Here is a 26,195-nt window from a genome sequence, read left to right as displayed (position 1 = left end):
CAACTTTAAACGACATTTTTTATGGATATTTTTAAAAAATGGCTTTCTTCTTGCCACTCTTCCATAAAGGCCAGATTTGTGCAGTATACGACTGATTGTTGTCCTATGGACAGAGTCTCCCACCTCAGCTGTAGATCTCTGCAGTTCATCCAGAGTGATCATGGGCCTCTTGGCTGCATCTCTGATCAGTCTTCTCCTTGTATGAGCTGAAAGTTTAGAGGGACGGCCAGGTCTTTGTATATTTGCAGTGGTCTGATACTCCTTCCATTTCAATATTATCGCTTGCACAGTGCTCCTTGAGATGTTTAAAGCTTGGGAAATCTTTGTATCCAAATCCGGCTTTAAACTTCTCCACAACAGTATCTCGGACCTGCCTGGTGTGTTCCTTGTTCTTCATGATGCTCTCTGCGCTTTAAACGGACCTCTGAGACTATCACAGTGCAGGTGCATTTATACGGAGACTTGATTACACACAGGTGGATTCTATTTATCATCATTAGTCATTTAGGTCAACATTGGATCATTCAGAGATCCTCACTGAACTTCTGGAGAGAGTTTGCTGCACTGAAAGTAAAGGGGCTGAATAATTTTGCACGCCCAATTTTTCAGTTTTTTATTTGTTAAAAAAGTTTGAAATATCCAATAAATTTCGTTCCACTTCATGATTGTGTCCCACTTGTTGTTGATTCTTAAAAAAAAAAAAAAATAGTTTTATATCTTTATGTTTGAAGCCTGAAATGTGGCAAAAGGTCGCAAAGTTCACGGGGGCCGAATACTTTCGCAAGGCACTGTATATATGGTTAAGCACTTTTACAGTTGTTACTGTTGACATGGTCGATGGTCCTGAGATGGCTACACGCAGCGGTGCTCACAACCCACGTGTGTGCACCCTGAGTGACAGCATCAACGCTGTGATTCTCAATGTGAAATGCGGAGACCAGGGGGTGCATGGGCCACGAAACAAACTAACAAGCAGGGTAATCACCCGCTTGTTCACATATAACTTGGGCAGCTTCTGCCATTCAGTCCTGATCTGCAGCTCCTTCCGCCGGAGATTTGGTATTTAGAAGTTAAAAAAAAATATTTGTTTTTAAAGAAATTTACTTAGAACCCCCAAACATTATATATATATATATTTTTTTTAACACCCTTTCTGTCACACGTATTTGAGCAGTGGTCTTACAATCGCACTTTTTTGGGGGAAAAATACACTTTTTTTTTAAAATAAATAATAAAAAAAAAAATAATAATAATATTAATAATAACAATAAAGTTAGCCTAAATATTTTTTTTTTATTTTGTGAAAGATAACATTACGCCGAGTAAATTGGTACCAAACATGTCACGCTTCAAAGTTGCACCCGCTCGTGGAATGGCGACAAACTTTTACCCTTAAAAATCTCCATAGGTGACGTTTAAAAAAAAAAAAAAAAAAAAAAAAATTCTATAGGTTGCATGTTTTGAGTTACAGAGGTCTAGGACTAGAATTATTGCTCTCACTCTAACGATCTTGGCGATACCTCACATGTGTGTTTTGAACACCATTTTCACATGCAGGCGCTACCAACGTATGCATTTGTTTCTGCACGCGAGCTCGGAGGGACGGGGCATGTTTCTTATTTACATTGACTTTTTTTTTACATTTTTACACTGTTCTTTTTTAAAAAAAAAATTGGGTCACTTTTATTCCTATTACAAAGGATGTTTCTTGTAATAGAAAAAAAGCATGACGGGTCCTCTCAAATATGAGATCTGGGATCAAAAACACCTCAGATCTCATATTTACACTAAAATGCAATAAAAAAATAAATAAATAAAAGAATCTCATTTAAAAAAAAAAAAAAAAAAAAATCCCTTTAAGAGCATTGGGCAGAAGTGATGTTTTGACGTCGCTTCCGCCCTGCAATGATATGGAGACGGGTAGGGGCCATCTTCCCCTCACTAGTCTCCATGTCAGCCTGTGGAGAGGACGCGATCGCCTCCACCGCTACCGACGGCTCCGGTAAGCGGCGGAGGGCACCAGGGAACGGCGGGAGGGGCACCCGCTGCCCCATAAAAGTGATCTTGCAGCGAATCGCCGCAGAGACCACTTTTATCTTGAAGCGCACCGCCCGCTGCTACCATAACAACGGTATTCCTTTTCAAAGTAGCAACGTAAAACTACTGCGGCGGTCTGGAAGTGGTTAAACTGATTTAATTTACAGACAGAAGTTTATCCTTTTGATCTAAAAGAATAAAATTATATTTTGTATCTCTTCTCTATTTCCAGCTCCCCCCCCCCCCCCGACAGCTTTGAGCAGAGAACAGGTTACATAGAATCGAGGAAATGAAGGATAAAGATCGTGGGGGGGGGGGGGTCAGATTTGAACTGAGATCATGTTTTTTAACAATGGGGTGGATTCAAGAAGCAATTGCGCCCGTGTAACCATATGTTACACGGCGCAATTGCTTACTTGCTCCGGCGTAGCGAATGCTCCTGATTCAGGAACATCGCTAAGCCGACTGCAGCCTAAAATCTGCGCGGCATAAGGCTCTTATGCCACGCAGATTTTAGGCTGCATTCTAGCGAAAACCGCTAGGGGGCGCTCCCATTGTGATCTGTGTATAGTATGCAAATTGCATACTAACACCGATTCACAAACTTGCGCTGGCCCTGCATACGCAAATTACGAAATTTGCGTACGTCGGGTTTCACGCAACGTTACACATCCTAATAGCAAGCGCAGCCAATGCTATAGGATGGCCACGTTCCCGCGTCGCGACGTTCAAATTTTACGTCGTTTGCGTAAGTGGATCGTGAATGGCGCTGGACGCCATTCACGTTCACTTTGAAGCAAATGACGTCCTTGCAACGTCATTTGCCGCAATGCACATCGGGAAAGTTTCCCGACGGAGCATGCGCTCTACGCTCGGCGCGGGAGCGCGCCTAATTTAAATGATTCCTGCCCCCGGCGGGATCATTTACATTAGGCGCCCGTACGCCGGGCAAGTTAAAACAGCGCCCCCGCAATTTACGGAGCTTCTGCTCCGTGAATCGCTGGCAGCGCAGAAAATTTGCGCGGGCGCAGGGCAAAAACACTGCCCTGTGCCTGCGTAAGAAAGGCGCAGATTCTTACTGAATCTGGGCCAACACATTTTGCTGTCCGGACCTCTGTAAAATTCAAGACCCCTGCTAAAGGTATTATTCTAATCGGTACTTGAGGGCCCTCTTGTGGGCATAAAAGGTATTTCTTTTAGCTGACATTTCTTCCAGCTGTAAAGGACTATATAGTGAATAAAAGCACTTTACCAGTGACTCCTCTTCAGACAGAAAACTTCCCTCCTTTAAACCATCGAAAAAAGAAGAGTATTCGGTAACCGCCAGACTGATGGAGACCTTTGACTTTGCCAAAAACCACTGCAGATCTTCCAGGGGTACCTTCTGCCCATTGTGCCCTGTGTAGAAAACAATGTTTAATGGTTAGCAGGATTGCCTGTGCTCTTTGTACTGTTTTTTTTATCTATACATTCATTCATAGATAATCAAGGAACTAAATGTATGCTGTGTACTTTATCCTCTAGAAAGTGATGAACCCATCTTGGAACCCATTTATACAGTTGCATTTTAACCACTTCAGCCCCGGACCATTATGCAGGTAAAGGACCTGGCCAGTTTTTGTGATTCGGCACTGCGTCGCTTTAACTGACAATTGCGCGGTCGCGCGACATGGCTCCCAAACAAAATGGGTGTCCTTTTTTTCCCACAAATAGAGCTTTCTTTTGGTGGTATTTGATCACCTCTGCGATTTTTATTTTTTGCGCTATAAACAAAATAGTGCGACAATTTAAAAAAAAAAAAAGATGCAATATTTTTTAATTTTTGCTATAATAAATATCCCCAAAAAATATATAAAAAAACAATTTTCCTCAGTTTAGGCCGATACGTATTCTTCTACATATTTTTGGTAGAAAAATAAATAAATCGCAATAAGTGTTTATTGATTGGTTTGTGCAAAAGTTATAGCGTCTACAAAATAGGGGATAGTTTTATGGCATTTTTATTAATATTTTTTTTTTTTACCAGTAATGGCGGCGATCATCGATTTTTTTCGTGACTGCGACATTATGGCGGACACATCGGACACATTTTTGGGACCATTGTCATTTTCACAGCGAAAAGTGCTATAAAAATGCACCGATTACTGTGAAAATGCCAATGGCAGTAAAGGGGTTAACCACTAGGGGTGCTAAGGGGTTAAGTGTGCCCTAAGGCTCCATTCACACCTAGGCGTATTTACGCCCGACGCTCGATATGCTGGAGGGGAGAAATACCATTGCCCTCTATGGAGATGGTTCACATCTCCAAACCGAATGCCGAAACGCCGAGCGCCTGAAGCTCAAAACAAGTCCCGAACCCTTTTTTTCAGGCGGCTTCTGCGTTCGGCATAGGAGATGTGGACCTGGGGGTTAAAATCGCGGTGACAAAACGCTGCAATTTTTCGCCGCAATTCGCGGGACAAAACGCTGCGATTAGGTGTGAATGCAGCCTAAGGGAGTAATTCTTACTGTAGGGGTGTGTGGCTGTAGGTGTGACGTCACTGATCGTCGTTCCCTATATCAGATGATCAGTGACACTGCCACACAGAAGAACGGGGAAGGTGTGTTTACACACACACCACTCCTTGTTCTTCAGCTCCTGTGACCCGATCGCGGGACACCGGCGGCGATCGGGTCCCGCAAAAGACAAAGTCTGTGCACACACATACGGGTGTATCTCGAAAAATTTGAATATCGTGCAAAAGTTCATTTATTTCACTAATGCAACTTAAAAGGTGAAACTAATATATGAGATAGACTCATTACATGCAAAGCAAGAGAGTTCAAGCCGTGATTTTTCATAATTGTGATGATTATGGCTTACAGCTCATGAAAACCTCAAATCCACAATCTCAGAAAATTTGATGAGGTGCAAAACAGGGATTAAAAAGCAGCACATTGCCTAGTTAAAAAAAAACACACAGTAAACATTGCTAGGCACACATTTAACCCCTGATTTCCCGAGATGTTAACGAGACAGAGAGAGAGAGAGAGAGAGAGAGAGAGAGAGAGAGAGAGAGAGAGAGAGAGAGAGAGAGAGAGAGAGAGAGAGAGAGAGAGAGAGAGAGAGAGAGAGAGACACAGACACAGACAGAGACACACAGACAGACAGAGACAGACAGACAGAGAGAGACAGACAGAGAGAGAGAGACAGACAGAGAGAGAGAGACAGACAGAGAGAGAGAGAGAGACAGACAGAGAGAGAGAGAGAGACAGACACACACACACACACACACACACACACACACACAGACAGAGACAGACAGAGACAGAGACAGAAAGACAGAGAGAGACAGACACACAGAGAGAGACACAGAGAGAGAGAGAGAGAGAGAGAGACACAGAGAGAGACAGAGAGAGAGAGAGAGAGACAGAGAGACACAGAGAGAGAGAGAGAGAGAGAGAGAGACAGAGAGACACAGAGACACAGAGAGACACAGAGAGAGAGAGAGACAGAGAGACAGACAGACAGACAGACAGAAGAGAGAGAGAGAGAGAGAGAGAGAGAGAGAGAGAGAGAAATAGAGACAGAGACTAGCTCAATACTATATTAAAGGCTGCTCTCAGGGGATTCAAACCCTGAATGGCAGAGCAAATCAGTACAATGGGCACAGATTACCAAACAAAGAATACAGGATCTTCCTCAGGAAGGTGAATAAGGGGAATGGTGTCTGTATACAGCGTCTCTATATCCGAGTGGCCTGATGTCTTGTGGCACTACAAGTGTCAGCAAGGTGACTAACAGCAATAATGTCTGTATACAGTGTCCATTCAACTCTGTATGCAGTGTCTTTGTTTCCTGAAAATGGGCAAAAGGCCTCTCACCGATCCTGCGGTCAAGGCTCAAACGAATGTCCTGGAACAGGCAGGCTCTTCTAGGGACCCGACTGCTCACCTCACACCGTCAATGCAGGTGCATCTGGATATGCACCTGGGATCCCCCTCTCTCGGGTTGGATGTCCTCAACCGTATATGGATACCCACAAAAAAACCCGGGAGGCAGCACCTCTCTCCTAAGTCCACTCTTCCCTTGCCTCGTGGTAACTGAATTCCCTCAGGCAAACAAGATGGAGTCTTTGGATCCTTTTTTCTAGAGCACGCTGGCTCTTGTAGTTCCATACAGTTCAATCTGGATGTGAAACTTGAGTCCTGGGACTACAAATTCCATGTAGCTTTGCTCCCTGGTGGTACTCACTCTGCTGACAGGATGTGACAGCACAGAGTCTTAGCTGGAGTTCCATCAGATAAGGCGACCTCTGTCAGATTTCGTAACGGAAGTGAAATTCCGTCACAGCCATCTTGGTACACCCCGCACTTGGCCACACTAAGCCTACAGTTAGAAGTCGCCAAGCGGACATCTTATTACACCCACTGAAATCTTGCACATTTTTACCACTAAACTGAGCTTACACCGTGAAATACAGCATTTAGAAACCCGCGACACTGTTTTGATGTTGAATCTTAAAATCAGCGGCAAGCCTGCTGATCTCACAGGTTTGCTAGTCTGACAGAACACTGCTGCTTTTAAAATTCAACATCAAAACAGGGTCATGGATTTCTAAATCCTGTATTTCACGATACAAGCTCAGTTTAGTGGTAAAAATAAGTGTGGAATGCAAGACATCCTGTAAAAAAGATGTCCGCTTGGTGACTTCAGACTGCAGGCTTACTGCGGGGTGTACCAAGATGGCCGTGATGGAAGGTCATTTCCGTTACAAGTTTTGACGGGTCAGCTAATCTGACGGAACACCGGCACTAGAGGGAAACAGTCTCACTGCAACAATGTTGCAGAGTGTCTTCTGATGCTGCAAGTAAGGTAGCCAGCTCCCTGCTACACGACTATTTGTGTATTTGAAGTGAAATAGCCAGGAGATAACGCATACAGTATAAATGGCATTGTAAAAACAGACTTTGGTGTAATTGACTAAAAAACGTACCATATACTAATTCCATTGTCTAGGCCAGGTCACAATTCTAGTTGCAATTTCATGCCTGAAAAAAAAAAAAAGAGACAGCTTGGTAAGCAAGTTCACCATGTAGTTCACAAATATTTGATAAAATACCAATAAAAACAATGTAGAAGATCTTTTTCATACGTTTTTGCTCTCAAGTTGCTGTAATTCTTCTCTGATCTCCACACTTCCTGGTTGTCTGTTTCCTGATAACCACAGTACTGGGAGCTTTCTCACTGTGGTCACAAATCAAGGAGGTGTGATTACTGTGTGTCTAAAACCCCACAGCACCAATCAGTTTTGTTTTCCAAACCATCACTGCCCTGTATTGGCTCTGTGGCTCTGTACATCACAGAAGCAGGAAACAACATGCAACAACGAAACTAGAAACTACAGGTACATTATATGATTGATTTTTATCTATTTTTAATCATTTTTAAAAGGAATCAGTTAACTATTATGTAACTATACCCTGTAAACAGTCATTTCAGAAAAAAAAAAAAGGTTTCCTTTACAACTCCTTTAATGCATCCTATGCATTACGGTAAAAAAACACCTTGCCTTGTCCAGCACCCCAGCGCCATTTTACTAACCTGAGCCCCAAATTTCCGTGAGCGCGATCCCGCCGTCGCTCTCACCATGGGTTCTCGGCTCTTCATTGGATAGATAGCAGCGCAGCCATTGGCTCCCATTGCTGTCAATCAAATCCAATGACACGGGCAACGAGTCCAGCATTCGGCGGCTATGGACACCAAATGCTGGACACGGGAGTGCACCCGCAAGGTAACCCCCTTGGGAGAGCGCTTCCCAGAGGGGGTTATCTGATGCAGGGAGGAGCCGAGAAAGCCGCCGTGGGACCCCAGAAGAGGATCGTTCGGGGCCACTCTGTGCAAAACAAACTGCACAGTTGAGTCAAGTATGACTAGGAGTATCACTTTAAAGTGAAGGTTCACCCAAAAAAATCTATTTTTTAACATTAGCCCAATTACGGGAAGCAGAATCGGGTGTTTTGATTAAAATCAATGCAGTACTTACCTTTTTTTAGATAGATGTTCTCCGCCGCTTCCGGGTATCCTATTTGATTGACAGCCTTCCGACCGTCGCATACAGCGCGTCACCAGTTTCCGAAAGTAGCCGAACGTCGGTGCGCAGGCACCATATAGCGCCGCACCGACGTTCGGCAACTTGTGACGCGCTGTATGCGACCGTCGGAAGGCTGTCAATCAAATAGGAACGCCCAGTCCTGAAGACCATACGCGGAAGCGGCGGAGAACATCTATCTCTACAACGGTAAGTACTGCATTGATTTTAATCAAAACACCCGATTCTGCTTCCTGTAATTAGACCCAATCTAATGTAAAAAAATGTTTTTCGGGTGAACTCCCGCTTTAAGGTAAAAAATAAAAAGAAAGCACTGACAGGCAGAGTTTTATAACAGAGGAGACCCTAGTGGTCTCTACCATCATAAATGCCTCTCCCAGCCTGTCGGCAGTAAGGTAATCCAATTGGCGCTTGTGCAACTCAGACCACATTTACGGCACCGCTCTGTGCTGTGATGAAGTGACTTCCATGTGTAGAAGGGATGTTATCGCGGCCCGGCCATTCAAGCAGCTGGAGAGGGCGACCGCAAAAAGAAGACCGGGAGAAGGAAGAAGCACCTGGATTAAGCTGGAGCGGTGACAGCACAGCACTGGAGGTTTGAGAGGCAAGTCTGCCATAAAGTGCCAATATGTGGTGCATACATACTGTATGTGGTGCAAGTGTAGTACATTAACCACTTCCATACCAGGCACTTACGCACCTTCCCGCTCAAGCCAATTTTCAGCACTGTTGCACTTTGAATGCCAATTGCGCGGTCATGCTACACTGTACCCAAACAAAATTGGCGTCCTTTTTCCCACAAATAGAGCTTTCTTTTGGTGGTATTTGATCACCTCTGCGATTTTTTTTTTTGCGCAACAACTAAAAAAAGACTGAAAATTTTGAAAAAAAATTACGTTTTAATTTTTTTCTGTTAATTTTTTTGTAAATAAGTAAGTTTTCTCTTTCAATTACGGGCACTGATATGGCGGCACTGATAGGCACCGATGAGATGGCATTGATGGACATCGATGAGGTAGTACTGACGGGCACAGATGAGGTGGCACTGATTGGCGGCGCTGGTATGCGGCACTGATGGGCACTCATAGGCGGCACTGATGGGCACACATAGGCGGCACTGATGGGCACACATAGGCGGCACTGATGGGCACACATAGGCGGCACTGATGGGCACACATAGGCAGCACTGATGGGCACACATAGGCAGCACTGATGGGCACACATAGGCAGCACTGATGGGCACACATAGGCAGCACTGATGGGCACACATAGGCAGCACTGATGGATACTTATGGGTGGCACAGATGGGCACTGATAGGTGGGCACTGGGCATGGATGGGCACTGTGGGGTGGCACTGATGGACACTGTGGGGCAGCACTGATTCCCATGTTGCCAATCAGTGCCCATTTGTGGGCACTGATTGGCATCTTTTTTTTTTTTTTTAATGCTTTTTTTTTTTCAGACTTTTTTTGTTTTTGTTTTTCAGGCTTTTTTTTTTTTTTGCCCTTCCCTGGTGGTCCAGGGTGGGCTTCCCTGGTGGTCCAGTGTGGCGATCCGAGGGGGGGCTGCGCTGATAAACAATCAGCGCGAACCCCCCCCTGTCAGGAGAGCCGCCGATCGGCTCTCCTCTACTCGCGTCTGTCAGAAGCGAGTGTGGAAGAGCTATCAACGGCTCTTCCTGTTTACATCGTGATCAGCCGTGATTGGACACGGCTGATCACGTGGTAAAGAGCCTCCACCGGAGGCTCTTTACCGAGATCGGAGATGCAGGGTGTCAGACTGACACCCCGCATCACCGATCGCCGCGCTGCGCGCCCCCACAGCCGCGCGCGGCATGAAATCCTGCAGGACGTCCATGGACGTCCAGTCAGGATTTCAAAACCACTTCCCGGACGTAAATCGGCCATAGGCGGGAAGTGGTTAAGCAATAAAGCTTCTAGGAGACTATTTTATTTCATTTTTGTTAGCAGGAGTTTAACACTGCTTTAAAGATTGAAAGAATAATAAATCAAATTATAAAAATTGTTAAAAATATTTATTTTCTTTATAAACAATGGGCTAGATTCAGATAGCCCGCCGTAAGTTTGTGTGGGCGTAGCGTATCTCAGATACGCTACGCCGCCGTAACTTAGTGAGGCTGGGGCTGGATTCACAAAGAACCTGCGCCCTAAGTTACGGCGGCGTAGCGTACATCTGTCGGCGTAAGCGCGCCAAATTCAAATTGTCAAGAGGTGGGCGTGTTTTATGCAAATAAAACATGACCCCACGTAAATGATGTTTCTCGCGAACGGCGCATGTGCCCGCCGTGAACGTATCCCAGTGCGCATGCTCCTAATCACGTCGCAAATAGTCAATGGTTTCGATGTGAACGTAATTTACGCAAAGCCCTATTCGCGAACGACTTACGCAAACAACGTAAAATTTTCACAATTCGACGCGGGAACGACGTCCATACTTAAAGTGGAGGTTCACCCAAAAACTTTATTTTTAACATTAGATTGAGGCTAATTTTGTCTAGGGGAATCGGGTAGTTTTTTTTAAATCGAAGCAGTACTTACCGTTTTAGAGAGAGATCTTCTCCGCCGCTTCTGGGTATGGGCTGCGGGACTGGGCGTTCCTATTTGATTGACAGGCTTCCGACTGTTGCATACATCGCGTCACGATTTTCCGAAAGTAGCCGAACGTCGGTGCGCAGGCGCCGTATAGAGCCGCACCGACGTTTGGCTTCTTTCGGCTACTCGTGACGCGATGAATGCGACCGTCGGAAGCCTGTCAATCAAATAGGAACGCCCAGTCTCGAAGACCATACCCGGAAGCGGCGGAGAAGATCGCTCTCTAAAACGGTAAGTACTGCTTCGATTTAAAAAAAAACACCCGATTCCCCTAGACAAAATGAGCCTCAATCTAATGTTAAAAATTGTTTTTCGGGTGAACTCCCGCTTTAACATTGGCTATGCCTCATATAGCAGGAGTAACGTTACGCCGGAAAAAGCCTTACGCAAACGACGTAAAAAAATCCGCCGGGCGCACCTACGTTTCTGAATCGGCATATCCAGCTCATTTGCACATTCTACGCTGAAATCTACGGCAGCGCCCCCTAGCGGCCAGCGTAAACATGCACCCTAAGATACGACGGCGTAAGAGACTTACGTCAGTCGGATCTTAGCCTAATTTTGGCGTATCTTGCTTTCTGAATCCAGAAAGAAGATACGCCGGCGCAACTTTTAATTTACGCGGCGTATCAATAGATACGCCGGCGTAAATTCTTTCTAAATCTAGTCCAATGTCTTCTATACAGTCACAGAGTGTGGGGTGTATAATGTACAGCAGAGTATATTGTACAATCACTGTGCACACGGCCAGCAGTGTAGATTGTGCAGCACAGTGTATAAGGAGTGGATGGCAGTCTTACACTAAGGCTGGGTGTAAACTGCCGTGACCTAAGGTAGCGTGCATGAACACATAAAGATAACAAGATTTATCTTCTAGGAGCTTAAAAAAACGCAAGTGTGCATGGAGCCTTAGAACAGTTCCATTGCAATTAATGGGGTGCGACTTGTCATGCGACTTTAAACTCTCAAGCTGCATGACAAGCCGTGGCAGTGTGAACCGAACCTTAAAGGGCTTCTAAAGGAATTTTTTTCCCCCCTAAATAGCTTCCTTTACCTTAGTGCAGTCCTCCCTCACTTACCTCATCCTTCCATTTTGCTTTTAAATGTCCTTTTCTCTTCTGAGAAATCCTCACTTCCTGTTCTTCTGTCTGTAACTCCACACAGTAATGCAAGGCTTTCTCCCTGGTGTGGAGTGTCGTGCTCGCCCCCTTCCTTGGACTACGGGAGAGTCAGGACGCCCACTAACACACAGCTCCTTTCTCTATCTGAAATCAATGGGCAGCGGCGCCTTGCGAGCGGTTTTAACCCTTTTCCGGCTGCTAGCGGGGGGCCGAAAAGCGCCGCAAATGCGACGGTAAAGCGCCGCTAAAAATAGCTGCATTTTACCGCCGACGCTCGGGGCAGCTCGGTGTTAAAGGGCTCTTAAAGAGACATTTTTTTTTCAAATGACATTACATTTTATTTATTTTTTATTGCATTTTAGTGTAAATTTGAGATCGGAGGTCTTTTTGCCCCCAGATCTTATATTTAAGAGGACCTGTCATGCTTGTTTTCTATTACAAGGGATGTTTACATTTCTTGTAATAGGAATAAAAGTGACAGTGTAAAAAAATAAAAAGGGATAAATAAAAAATAATAATAAAACGAGCGGGTGCAATTTTGAAGCGTGACATGATGGGTATCCATTTACTCGGCATAACATTATCTTTCACAATATGAAAAACAAAAAATTGGGCTAACTGTAATGTTGTCTTACTTTAAAAAAAAAAAAAAGTGCGCTTGAAAGACCGCTGTGCAAATACGGTGTGACATGGAACGACCGCCATTTTATTCTCTAGGGTGTAAGTGTGTGTGTGTGTGTGTGTGTGTGTGTGTGTGTGTGTGTGTGTGTGTGTGTGTGTGTGTGTGTGTGTATATATATATATATATATATATATATATATATATATCATTTATTTTAATTTTTTTTCTAATGTTTGGGGGGTTATAAGTAATTTTCTAGCAAAACAAAACCGTAAACACCAAATCTCAGAAAGAGGCTCGGGGCTGACGTGGTTAATACCACTTTAACCACTTCCTGACGGCCGTCCGACTTTATACGGCCGCTGTGTGGATCTTAATTACCGGAAGGCCGTCTATATACGGCCTCCAGCCACTGGGGGGCCGTGTACCCGCCACATCACAGAGATGCCAATGCGCGTGCCTGGCGGCCGCGATGTCCACCAGGCACCCGCGATCGGCGGTTACAGAGACAAGGACGTGGATCTGTGTGTGTAAACACACAGATCCACGTCCTGTCAGGAGAGAGGAGACCGATCTGTGTCCCTTGTACATAGGGACACAGATCGGTCACCTCCCCCAGTCAGTCCCCTTCCCCCATAGTTAGAAACACTATGCAGGTGCACATTTAACCCCTTCCTCACCCCCTAGTGTTAACCCCTTCAATGCCAGTCACATTTATACAGTAATCAGTGCATATTTATAGCACTGATCGCAGTATAAATGTGAATGGTGCCAAAAGTGTCCGACATAATGTCGCAGTGCCGATAAAAATCGCAGATCGCCGCCATTACTAGTAAAAAAAAATTATTCTGTCCCCTATTTTGTAGGCGCTATAACTTTTGCGCAAACCAGTCGCTTATTGCGATTTTTTTTTTTACCAAAAAAATGTAGAAGAATACTTATCGGCCTAAACTGAGAAAAAAAAAATGTTTTTTTTTTTTTGTTTTAACCACTTCCCGACGGCCGTAGGACTATATACGGCCGCAGGGTGGTTCTACTTCTCTGGGGCGCCGTGTTTTTACGGCCGCCCCTTTCCGCGTTCCCCGCACGCGCAGCGGGGAACCTCTGTGCTGGCCGTGTCCCTTGGACACAGCCAATCACAGATCGCCGTGAACGGCCAATCGGAGTGGCCGTTTGCTAGGCGATCTGTGCGGCCAATGAGAGATGATCTCATATGTTTACATATGAGATCATTTCTCATTGCCGGCTCTCACAATGACAGCGTGCTGTTGGGGAGAGAGGAGACGGATCTGTGTCTCTTGTACATAGGGACACAGATCGGTCACCCCCCCAGTCACCCCCCTTCCCCCACACAGTAAGAACACTATATAGGGAATACATTTAACCCCTTCCTCACCCCCTAGTGTTAACCCCTTCCCTGCCAGTCACATTTATACAGTAATTAGTGCATATTTATAGCACTGATTGCAGTATAAATGTGAATGGTGCCAAAAATGTGTCAAAAGTGTCCGCCGTAATGTCGCAGTGCCGATAAAAATTGCAGATCGCCGCCATTACTAGTAAAAAAATAATAATAATAATTCTGTCCCCTATTTTGTAGGCGCTAAAACTTTTGCGCAAACCATTCGCTTATTGCGATTTTTTTTTTTACCAAAAATATGTAGAATACGTATCGGCCTAGACTGAGAAAAAAAATGTTTTTTTTTTTAAAAAATGGGCTATTTATTATAGCAACAAGTAAAAAACGTTGATTTTGTTTGTTTGTTTATGGCGCAAAAAATAAAAACCGCAGAGGTGATCAAATACCACCAAAATAAAGCTCTACTTGTGGGGAAAAAAGAACGTCAATTTTGTTTGGGAGCCACGTCGCACGACTGCGCAATTGTCAGTTAAAGCGACGCAGTGCCAGAAGCTGAAATTTCACCTGGGCAGGAGGGGGTATATGTGCCCAGTAAGCAAGTGGTTAATGCCACAAAATATTCAAGAAGGATCCAAATTCATATGAGATAAAAAAAAAAATAGATAAATCATACAGATCTGTGTGCCAGGTCCACACAAATGCTGGTGCCACCAGTTAAAGATGCATATCCTCCTCCTATCATTACCCCATCTGCTTGTAAAGATAGAATATAGGTGGGGGCTGGGGGGGGCAAGATGAAGCTGCACCTCCTGTTTTTACCCTCCCCCAGCTGCCCATATTGCTTTAGTAAATCAGCTCCAATGTGTCCACATAGAGGAGCAAGTCTTATCAATCACAGTGATACACAGAGTTCTGATCACACTGTGCCCATGTACAGGGGGGTGAGGGGTGCTGGCAGACATCATGTGATCTGCACTCTGCCATACAACAAAGAGGAAGCATGCAAACCACATAACATCCCATTACTTACTGTGCTCTCCATGCAGACTGTGTGCTGTGATAGAAGGAGGAAGGAGGTCTGCAGCTCCCCCGGAAACCAGAGACAGCAATACACACATCTAAGGGGCAGTCCCCATCCCCCCTCCTCTATACTGACCTCCCATTGAGGGAAAACATTGCAGCTAGCAGGGTTCCTATTACATCACAATGGCAAACTTCCCCCCCTACTGGCTGTGCAGAACTACAACTCCCAGCATTCCCTCTGCCTGTGTTTCATCAGATTAGGCGACCTATCTGAAAGTGTAACTGAAGTGACGTTTCATCGCCGCCATCTTGCTACACCTGCCCTCGTACATAGTAAGGATACACAGAGAAGGTGGCAAGCGGACATCTTGTTACACCCACCGGAATTTTGCATTCTATACGGTTTTTTTTAACAGTTAACTGAGCTTATATAGTAAAATACAGTACTTATAACTCAGTGTCAATGTTTACATGCTGAATTTTAAAAGCAGCGAACTTCTGTCAGATTGAGAAGCCTGTAAGATCAGCACGCTTGCAGTTGCCGCAGCTTTTACAATTCAACATCTAAACAGTAAAGCCGTGTACACACGATCGGTTTATCCGATGAAAACAGTCTTTCATCGGACAAATCGATTGTGTGAGGGCCCCATCGTTTTTTTTTTTTCCATCGGTGAAAAAAAATAGAACACGTTTTAAAATTTATGTATTGTCGGGGGGGGGGGGGGGGGGGTCTGTATTGTAGGGGGGGTTTTGTATTGTAGGGGGGTCGACACTGTAGGGGGGTTCTGTATTGTATGGGGGGTCGGCACTGTAGAGGGGGTTCTGTATTGTAGGGGGGTTCTGTATTGTAGGGGGGTCGGCACTGTAGGGGGGGTCTGTATTGTAGGAGGGGGTTCTGTATTGTAGGGGGGGTCTGTATTGTAGGGGGTCTGCTCTTTAGGGGTGAATCTGTATTGTAGAGGGGGTTCTGTATTGTAAGGAGGGGTCTGTATTGTAGGTGAGGGGGGTCCCCACTGTAGGGTCTGTATTTTAGGGGGTCGGCACTGTAGGGGGGTTCTGTATTGTAGGGGGGGTCGGCACTGTAGGGGGGGTCTGTATTGTAGGGGGGGGTCTGTATTGTAAGGGGGGGTATTGTATTGTAGGGGGGTCAGCACTGTAGGGGGGTCTGTATTGTAGGGGGGTTCTGTATTGTAGGAGGGGGGTTCTGTATTGTAGGGGGGTATGTATTGTAGGGGGGTCTGCTCTTTAGGGGTGAATCTGTATTGTAGAGGGGGTTCTGTATTGTAAGGAGGGGTCTGTATTGTAGGTGAGGGGGTCTGCACTGTAGGGGTGGGTGTGTATTGTAAGGGGGGGTCTGCACTGTAGGGGGAGGGGTCTGCACTGTAGGGGGTGTCTGTGTAACATACAGGTGTCTAGAGCTGTGGGGGGCTGTGTAATGTAAAGGGGTGCAGGGTGCTGTGTAATGTATAGGGGTCAAGAGATGCAGGGTTCTATGTAATGTAAAGGGGTCCAGTGGTGCAAGGGTGTTGTGTAATGTAAAGGGGTTTAGTGGTGCAGGGTTAATGTGTAATGTAAGGGACCCAGTGGTGCAAGGTGCTGTGTAGTGTAAAGGGGTCCAAAGTGCAGGGTGCTGTGTAATGTAACAGGGCCCAGAGGTGCAGGGTGCTGTGTAATGTAACAGGGCCCAGAGGTGCAGGGTGCTGTGTAATGTAAAGGGGCCCAGAGGTGCAGGGTGCTGTGTAATGTAAAGAGGTGCAGGGTGCTGTGTAATGTAAAGGGGTCCAGAGGTGCAGGGTGCAGTGTAATGTAAAGGGGCCCAGAAGTGCAGGGTGCTGTGTAATGTAAAGGGGCCCAGAGGTGCAGGGTGCTGTGTAATGTAAAGGGGCTCAGAGGTGCAGGGTGCTGTGTAATGTAAAGGGGCCCAGAAGTGCAGGGTGCTGTGTAATGTAAAGGGACTCAGAGGTGCAGGGTGCTGTGTAATGTAAAGGGGCCCAGAAGTGCAGGGTGCAGTGTAATGTAAAGGGGCCCAGAAGTGCAGGGTGCTGTGTAATGTAAAGGGGTCCAGAGGTGCAGGGTGCTGTGTAATGTAAAGGGGCTCAGAGGTGCAGGGTGCTGTGTAATGTAAAGGGACTCAGAGGTGCAGGGTGCTGTGTAATGTAAAGGGGCCCAGAAGTGCAGGGTGCTGTGTAATGTAAAGGGGTCCAGAGGTGCAGGGTGCTGTGAAATGTAAAGGGGTCCAGAGGTGCAGGGTGCTGTGTAATGTAGAGGGATGCAGTTGTGGAGAGGGGTACACAGTAGTGACAGAGATATTGGAGGATGCAGGGGGCACAGTGGGGTGTTTTTATATTTTAATGTGGGGGGGGGGGGGGGAGAAATAGGATCTGCCCCGGGTGCCAAATGCTCTAGGTACGCCTGGCAGGCAACAGGCGGATTCTGACGGAAAGACGGCATGGGCGGCTGTCCTTGCCTTGCTATGAGGAGCAGGAATGAGGAGCTCATATGCCATGCGCACTGAGAAGACAAAGGAGGGCAAGAATCCACAGAGGCAGGCAGCGGATGTAAAAACTTTTTTCTGTAAGTAAATTCTTTTTTTTATAAGTGCAGTGTACTGCTTAATGTCTGTGCAGAGACCGCCCTGTCTCTCCTCCGCTCTCCCCTATGGGGAATCGGATGAATACGGACCGCGTGTCCGTATTCATCCGATCCGTTCCGCCGGACGGAAGAAAAATAGGGTTTTCTTCCGTCCGCAAAAGCGGATCTTTGCGGACGCGGATGGTTGTGGACGTTAGCGGATGCATCATCCGCTAACGTCTGCAATCCCATAGGGCTTCATTACAAGTCCGTAAATGGACTTGTAATTAACGGACCGTTTGTCCGTATGTGTGAAAGAGCCCTAAGGCCGGCCCTGTTTGTACTCCTCACCTGGATGCCGCCACACATGCTTGACGCCATCTGAACCAAATGAGTTTATCTTGGTCTCACAAGACCACAGGACATGGTTCCAGTAATCCGTGTCCTTAGTCTGCTTGTCTTGTCTTTGCAGGCTTTCTTGTGCATCATCCTTAGAAGAGGCTTCCTTCTGCCATGCATACCCAGCGGGTTAGTGGGGGTGACGCTTGAGGAGTATACAGCAGGTTAGTTGTTGAAGAGCTCAGGGGATCCAGCGGGAGGCTGGGATCTGGTTGTCTAGTGAGAGACTCGGAGCTTAGTGATTGAAGACCTACAGTGGGAAACTGTAAAAGGGAATGCAGGGAATGAACTAAAACAAATAGGTAGATTCAGGTACAAGGGATTAACTTTAGGGCGGCCTAGCCTGTTTAGGCTACACCGCGTAAATTAGCTAGGCTAGTAATGATTCTCAATCTTCTTACCTGCTAATCTACGGCGGCGTAGCCTCAAACGAGCGGGCGTAAGGGCGCCTAATTCAAATGACTTGGAGGGGGGCGTGTATCATGGTAATGAGGCTTGACCTCACGTTTTCGACGTTTTTTGTCACTGCGCATGCGCCGGGCGACTACATTTCCCAGTGCGCATTGCGGGTAAGTACGCCGTACGGGTCTATTGATTTCGACGTGGACGTAAACGACATAAATCCCGATTCGCGGACGACTTACGCAAACAACGTAAAAATTTCGAATTTCGCGGCGGGAACGGCGGCCATACTTAACATTACTATTCCACTAGAGCCTAGCACTAACTTTACGTGGCCTATCTCTTACGTAAACGGCGTAAAAGTACTGCATCGGCCTGGCGTTCGTTCGTGAATCGGCGTATCCCCTCATTTACATAATCTACGCCGGCCGCAATGGAAGCGCCATCTAGCGGCCATCAGAAACATTGCAATCTAAGCTAGGATGGCGCAAGCCGTCGTATCTTGTGTATCTCTGTTAGAGAATACACTTAAACATAGGTTGGTGCAGATTCAGAGTTAGGTCGGCTTATCTGTAGATAAGCCGGCCTAACTCTTTCTGAATCTACCTAAAATATCCTGCCTTTACATCCACTGTAATTCTGAGACTTTTGGCATTAGTAATATTTTTGGCCAGCAGAGGGCCATGTTGTACAACATAATGAATAGTTTATCAGTAATGGCAACAGGCTCTACCAGCAGTATGCTCATACCTGTGATTATGTCTGACAAGTTCAGGGGTACCGGTACACACATCTAATATAATTGAGCTGTTTCAAAAATCAACAGAATTAAACAAAACTGGCCAAAATCTATGCATTTTTTTAGTGAGTTTGCAGAGCCACAGAAACGCACTAAAATCCATTTAACCTTTAACATTTAACTATGGGTCTTGTTCCCATCTATGCAGTTTCCTGCTAGGCATTTATGTTTTTGGCTCCATAGACTTCAATGGTTTTGCATCAAAAACACGTGAAAAACACATGTACATGCGTTTTTGGTACATTTTCCTGCATGACAACAGACACCTCCTTCTAGCAAAATCAATGTTTCGCAAAAATCGCAAAATGGGTTGCAAAAACACATCAACAGCACATGCATAGATTTAACCACTTCCATACCGGGCATTTTCACCCCCTTCCTGCCCAGACCAATTTTTAGTTTTCAGCGCTGTCGCACTTTGAATGACAATTGCACGGTCGTGTGACGTGGCTCCCAAACAAAATTGACCCCCCTTTTTCCCCACAAATAGAGCTTTCTTTTGATGGTATTTGATCACCTCTGTGGTTTTTATTTTTTGCGCTATAAACAAAAGAAGAGCGACAATTTTGAAAAAAAACACAATGGGCCAGATTCACGTAGATTCCGGCGTAAGCTATTTACACTACGCCGCCGCAACTTTGTGGAGCAAGTGCCTTATTCTCAAAGCACTTGCTCTGTAATTTGCGGAGGCGTGGTGTAAATGGCCCGGCGTATCACCACGTAATTCAAAGGGGGCGGCTTGTGTTTAATTAAGCGCGCCCCCATGCCGAACGAACTGCGCATGCGCCAGCCTTAAACGTAGCCGAGTGCGCATGCTCCGTAGTACGCCGCAAATACATTGGTTTCGACGTGAACGTAATTAACGCACAGCCCTATTCGTGACGAGTTACGTAAACGACAGAAAAAGCAGACGCTGTCCCGACAGCCATTCTTAACATGGCATACGGCGGACTGACGTAAGGTTACCCCTCATATAGCAGGGGTAACCTTACGCTTACGGAAACGACGTAAACTACGGCGAAGCGGCGCAAAAACGTTCGGGAATCGGCTCATTTGCATATGCAGCGCTGAAATCGACGTAAAAGCCACCTAGCGGCCAGCGTAGTATTGCATTTAGGATCCGACGGTGTAAGTGACTTACACCAGTCAGATCCGAGCCTAATTCTGACGTATCTTGTTTTGAGAATACAAAACAATGATACGCCGGCGGGATTTTCGAATTACGCCGGTGTATCTGTATCTGTCATGGGTCCCCTGATCCTCTTATAGTGCTGCACTTATCAGTGCTGCATAACTGCTAGACATGTGCGGTTTGTTTTGTTCCGAATTAAAAATCGGACCAATTTTTGTTATTCGGAAATTTGGATATATCTGAATTTCCGAATTAGAATAGTACCGAATTTAAACAAATCCATAATGACGAAATTCGATTCGTACGAAATTCAAATCGTTTTCGAAAAGTTTTCCAATTTCCAAAGAGAATAAAATAGAATAGAAAATAAAGGAATATAATAGAAAAAAAATTATATTCTATTCCCTTATTATCTATTCTATTTTACATGCATAGCATCAGCTCTCCACGTTGAAATTGGAAAACTGTTCAAAGACTATTTGAAATCGAAAACTTTTCAAATTTGAAAACTTTTCTAAATTGATTTCAAAAACTTTTCTAAATTGATTTCGAAAACTTTTTGAATTTGAAAACTAGTTGAAATCGATAAAAAAAAAGAAATAAACTAAACGAATCATGAAAACAAATGAAATGAATGAAACAAATTTAACTAAATTAATTTATGTAAATAACGAATCGAAACAAAACAAATACGTTCGTTCTGCACATGTCTAATAACTGCTCCATCCTCTGTCTCACTTCTGGATATGGAGGAGCAGTTGACTTCCTCCCCTGTGACAGTGCTCTGCTGTAGCAGCCAATAATAAGGCTTGATCACTGTCACATGATCAGGGGGGTGACACCTTTACCTACTGGGTCACCAATACCAATAATTTCAGTACAGCTGCAGAGCTGGAAGAGGGGTTGCTAGTTAGGTGAACATAGGGGGGATGGGGTCGCCCCTTTGAAGATTCACGGTTAGTTTACCCTGCACAATCAAAGTGACAGAATCTTTTTAACCAGTTGCCGACCAGTCGCCGCCGTTTTACGGTGGCAGGTCGGCTCGGCTGGTCAAAATCACGTAATATTACGTGATTTTGCATTTCAGCCACTAGGGGCGCGCGTATGAACAATGTATGAACAGCGATCTGTCATTTCCCCTAGTCAGTCCCACCCCCCCTTCAGTTAGAACACACCTAGGAAACATAATTAACCCCTTCCTCGTCCTAGTGTTAACCCCTTCCCTGCCAGTGACATTATAACAGTAATCAATGCATTTGTATAGCACTGATCGCTATAAAAATGCCAATGGTCCCAAAAATGTGTCAAAAGTGTCCGAAGTGTCCACCATAAGGTCGCAGTACTGATACAAATTGCAGATCGCCACCATTACTAGTAAAAACATTTTTTTTTTATAAAAATGCCATAAAACTATCCCCTATGTTTTAGACGCTAAAACTTTTGCGCAAACCAATCAATAAACGCTTATTGTGATTTTTTTTAACAAAAAATTTGTAGAAGAATACGTATTGGCCTAAACTGAGGAACAAATAGTTTTTTTTATATATTTTTGGGGGATATTTATTACAGCAAAAAGTTTAAAATATTCATTTTTTTTCAAAATTTTGCTCTATTTTTGTTTATAGCGCAAAAAAACGCAGAGGTGATCAAATATGACCAAAAGAAAGCTCTATTTGTGGGAAAAAAAAGACGGCAATTTTGTTTGGGAGCCACGTCGCACGACCACGCAATCGTCAGTTAAAGCGACGCAGTGCCGAATCGCAAAAAGTGGCCCGGTCATTGAGCAGCAAAATGGTCCGGGGCTGAAGTATTCAATTAAATCAATTTTTCTCAGTATTTGTCCTTTGATATGTAGTACAGTCATTCAGCCTACATTACACATAGATCAATGATTCTATACGGCCTCTAGGATAGAAAAACTGACTTTCTATAATGAAGAGTTTAAGCGGTTCTACGGTATTTCATCTTTTATAGAGCGTTGCATGCTCCTCTATTGTGAGCTGATTGGCTCACGCAGACTAATTGAAATAACAAACTAAGGCCGAGCAAATTTTCTGTAAATTTAAAATAACATTGAAACTTCGAATCCATCTTCTCGATTATTTCTTCCAGCAAAACTATAATGGGAAAGTGACTGCAAATTAATCTCCATGGACTTCCTCAGAAGATAATGGGCAAATATGTTTTACTGACTTCTTTTTATTTCCTGCAACTGAGAAATAAATATAGAACTATCCATATCAGCGTAAATTTAACGTCTCTTTTGTTTCATGTTTTCGAGACTCATTAATGGAAGTTTTGTCTTTTTTATCTGAATGTACTTTGGAAATAATGTTTGCCTTCAAGGTGACATCCCATATTAAAGATAAGAAATAGTATTGAAAGAGCAAGATATAAAGGTACTTAAAGAATAGATTGCAGATATTCAAATTAAGATAAATCTGTCTGTCTATTAGTAAATGATTAGTAATTTCTGTGAGTGGACATGATCAATGCTGTGCTTATCTCTGAACTTAATGCCGCATACACACGATCATTTTTCGGCATGAAAAAAAACGAAGTTTTTTTAAAACGTCATTTAAAATGATCGTGTGTGGGCCTCACATCGTTTTTCGGCTTCTGAAAAACGACAATTTTTTTTTTGAACATGCTGCATTTTTTCACGTCGTTTTTTAAAATGTCGTTTTTCGTGTTGTTAAAAATGATCGTGTGTGGGCAAAAACAACGTTTTAAACCCGCGCATGCCCAGAAGCAAGTTATGAGACGGGAGCGCTCCTTCTGGTAAAACTACCGTTCATAATGGAGTAAGCACATTCATCACGCTGTAACAGACAAAAAAGCGCAAATTGTCTTTTACTAACAAGGAATCAGCTAAAAGCAGCCCAAAGGCGAATAGAACTTCCCCTTTAGAGTGCCGTCGTACGTGGTGTATGTCACCGCACTTTGTTTATCATTTTTCAAAAACAATGGTGTGTGGGCAACATCGTTTTTAATGATGAAGTTGGAAAAACTTCGTTTTTTGGACATGCTGAAAAACTACGTTTTTTTCATGCCGAAAAATTATCGTGTTTACGCGGCATAATGGCTAAGGAAACTTTTCCAGTTTCCGTTCCCTTTTGCTCCCCACTTTCAAAGTAGGTCTAACACCCCAAAATGCTATACTTACCTAGATCTCACCCTGAGGCCCACAGAATTGTTTACATCCCTCCGTTGGCTTCTTGATCTGACATCTGTGCCTGCACAGTTCTTCCCCATGGACTTCTATGGGGCTGGGAGACTGATAGGAGCTGACGCAATTTCCTTTCCATCCACCATGGGTGGAAGGAAAAAAGTTGCTTGATTCCCCCATCAACACAGTCTGTGTGGATGGGGGAATCCCTCCCGCAGTGCCTTCGCTTCTGGCAGAACACCATGGGGGAGCCAACCAGCGGGTCTGTAGGACTCGATGTCCATCGGCCACCCGCGATTGCTCCAGAGACAGGTGGAAATGAGATGTGTCAGTGTTAACAAACAGATCCCCGTTCTGTTTCTGGGAGAGAAAGATTGTCTGTTCCTAATGATTAGAAACAACTATCTGTCTCCTACTCCAGTCAGCCCAGCCCCCATACAGTTAGCAACACCTCCCAGGGAAGACACTTAATCGCTTGATCGCCCCTTAGTGTTAGCCCCTTCCCTGCCAGTGACATTTATACAGTAATCAGTGGCTATTTTTAGCTCTGATCGCTGTATAAATGTCAATGGTCCCAAAAAAGTGTCAAAAGTCCGATCTGTCCGCCGCAATGTCGCAGTCCCGCTAAAAATCGCAGATCACCGCCGTTAATAGTAAAAAAAATATATATAATAATAAAAATACCATAAATTATCCCCTATTTTGTAGACGATATAAATTTTGCTCAAACCAATCAATATGCGCTTATTGCGATTCTTTTTACAAAAATATGTAGAAGAATACATATTGGCATAAACTGAATTATTTTTTTGGGGGATATTTATTATAGCAAAAAGTAAAAAATATTGTTTTTTTTTCAAAATTTTCACTTTTTTTGTTTATAGCGCAAAAATTAAAACCACAGAGGTGATCAAATACCACCAAAATAAATCTCTATTTGTGGGGAAAAAAAGGACATTAATTTAGTTTGGGTACAACATTGCACGGTCGCACAGTTGTCAGTTAAAGCGACGCAAAAAATGGCTTGGTCATTAATCGCTTGCTGACTGCCTAACGTACATTTACCTTGGCAGAATGGCACAGGCAGGCAAAGCAACGTACAGGTACGTTGCTTTGAATCTGCCGCCTAGCAGGCACGTGCGTGTGCCCGCCGCGGTTTCAGTGACTGTGTCCCCGGGACCCGCAGACTCTTTGTCCACCGGTGTCCCGCGATCGTGTCACCGAGAGGCAGAACGGGGAGATGCCTTTGTAAACAAGGCATTTCCCTGTTCTGCCTAGTGACAGGACAGTGATCTACTTTTCCCTGTGATCGGGAGCAGTGATCACTGTTGTGTCACTGGTAGCCCAGCCCCCTCACAGTTAAGCCTCATACACACGATCGGACTTCCAACTGACTTTTCTGTGGATTGTGCTCGGAATGGGCGTTGGCCGTGAACTTGATTTGCATACACACGGCAGGACTTTTTCAGCCAACAAACATGAACGTAGTGACATAATAGACGTACTACGTGTTTTTTCTGATCTTTACCGCCACCCTTTGGGCAGCTTTTGCTATTGTTGTCTGATCTTTAGCATTGTTTCTGAGCATGCGTGTTTGTACTTTGAACTTTAGTCCGATGGACTTGTGAACACATGATCGGAATAGCCGACGTAGGACATTTGTTGCCGGAAAGTTTGTCAGTTCTCACAGCGAACATTTGTACGATGAAAAAGTAAAAAGTTTGTCTGATGGAGCGTACACACAGCTGGATTGTCTGCAAAAACAGGTCCGTCGAAGGTTTGTTGTCAAAAAGTCAGATTGTGTGTACGGGCCTTTAGAATCACTCCCTAGGACACACTTAACCCCTTCCTTGCCCCCTACTGGTTAACCCCTTCACTGCCAGTATCATTCACACAGTAATCAGTGCATTTTTATAGCACTTGTAAGGGATTAGCTCGGTAGCGGGGGGGTGTTACCCCCTGCATGGGTTCACTACACACGGAACGATACAGAGAAACAGCCGAAGACGGTTGAAAACAAAGAATTTGGTTTATTCTTCCATCTTGCTGGAAACAATTGCAAGCATCCAAACAGCATAGACAAAATAACATAAAATAAACCCTGGCCACTTGGGGCGTCTACCTTCACCACACAGGAACCTATCTATGGAGTCTGGCACAGCCTAGTGCTGGGCAGACACTGCTGGTCATACAGCAGAAAACAAATAGTCTTTTTGATTTTTATCCCACAGGAAAAAGCACCTCACCTCTTCAGAAGTATTTCTGTTCACTGCTCTCCTTCACTCAAAAAGCCTCAGGATGCAGCAATCAGTAGTAATCCTCTGGATTACTTATAGAGGCCGTAATTGCCTCATTCTGAACAGCTGAAGTTTTCCATCTTTCTGGCTGCTTCTGCAGCCGACACCTGATAATAATTGGTATATTGTCTAAACAAGGCAGAAATGTATCTCCCGTCTGTGACAACACCCACAGATTTACCTGACATCCTGTCACACACTGTATAAATGACAATGGTCCCAAAATAGTGTCAAAAGTGCCTGATGTGTCCGCTGCAATATCGCAGTCACGATAAAAATCGCTAATCGCCACCAAAATAATAACAATAAAAATGCCATAAAACTATCTGCGCTGTTTTTTGTTTATAGAGCAAAAAATAAAAACCGCAGAGGTGATAAAATACCACCAAAAGAAAGCTCTATTTGTGGGGAAAAAAGGATATAAATTTTGTTTGGGTGCAACATCGTATGACCGCGCAGTTAAAGCAAAGCAGTACCGAATCACAGAAAATGGCCCAGTCAATGGGCAGTCAAATCCTCTGGGGCTGAAGTGGTTAAGGGGGCAAATCCGCTCCTTAA

General features: G+C 44.6%; 1 protein-coding gene across 1 annotated transcript in view; it reads right to left on the bottom strand.

Moving 5' to 3' along the window:
• Window positions 1-15,087, bottom strand: part of LOC120924423 — a 66,700-nt gene extending 51,613 nt beyond the window's left edge. The window contains exons 1-3 of the mRNA XM_040335382.1: window positions 14,876-15,087; window positions 7,014-7,068; window positions 3,290-3,435 (exon numbers count right to left, since the gene is read on the bottom strand). Coding sequence (XP_040191316.1) covers window positions 3,290-3,435; window positions 7,014-7,029 — 162 coding nt within the window. The 5' untranslated portion in view covers window positions 7,030-7,068; window positions 14,876-15,087. The remainder of the gene's footprint in view (window positions 1-3,289; window positions 3,436-7,013; window positions 7,069-14,875) is intronic.
• Window positions 15,088-26,195: the final 11,108 nt, after the last annotated feature.

The sequence above is a fragment of the Rana temporaria genome, chromosome 1, assembly GCF_905171775.1.
Source record: "Rana temporaria chromosome 1, aRanTem1.1, whole genome shotgun sequence".
In the NCBI taxonomy this organism is placed as follows: domain Eukaryota; kingdom Metazoa; phylum Chordata; class Amphibia; order Anura; family Ranidae; genus Rana; species Rana temporaria.
Note: the sequence above shows the minus strand (reverse complement) of the source record. Positions and strands in the feature narration are given on the sequence as shown.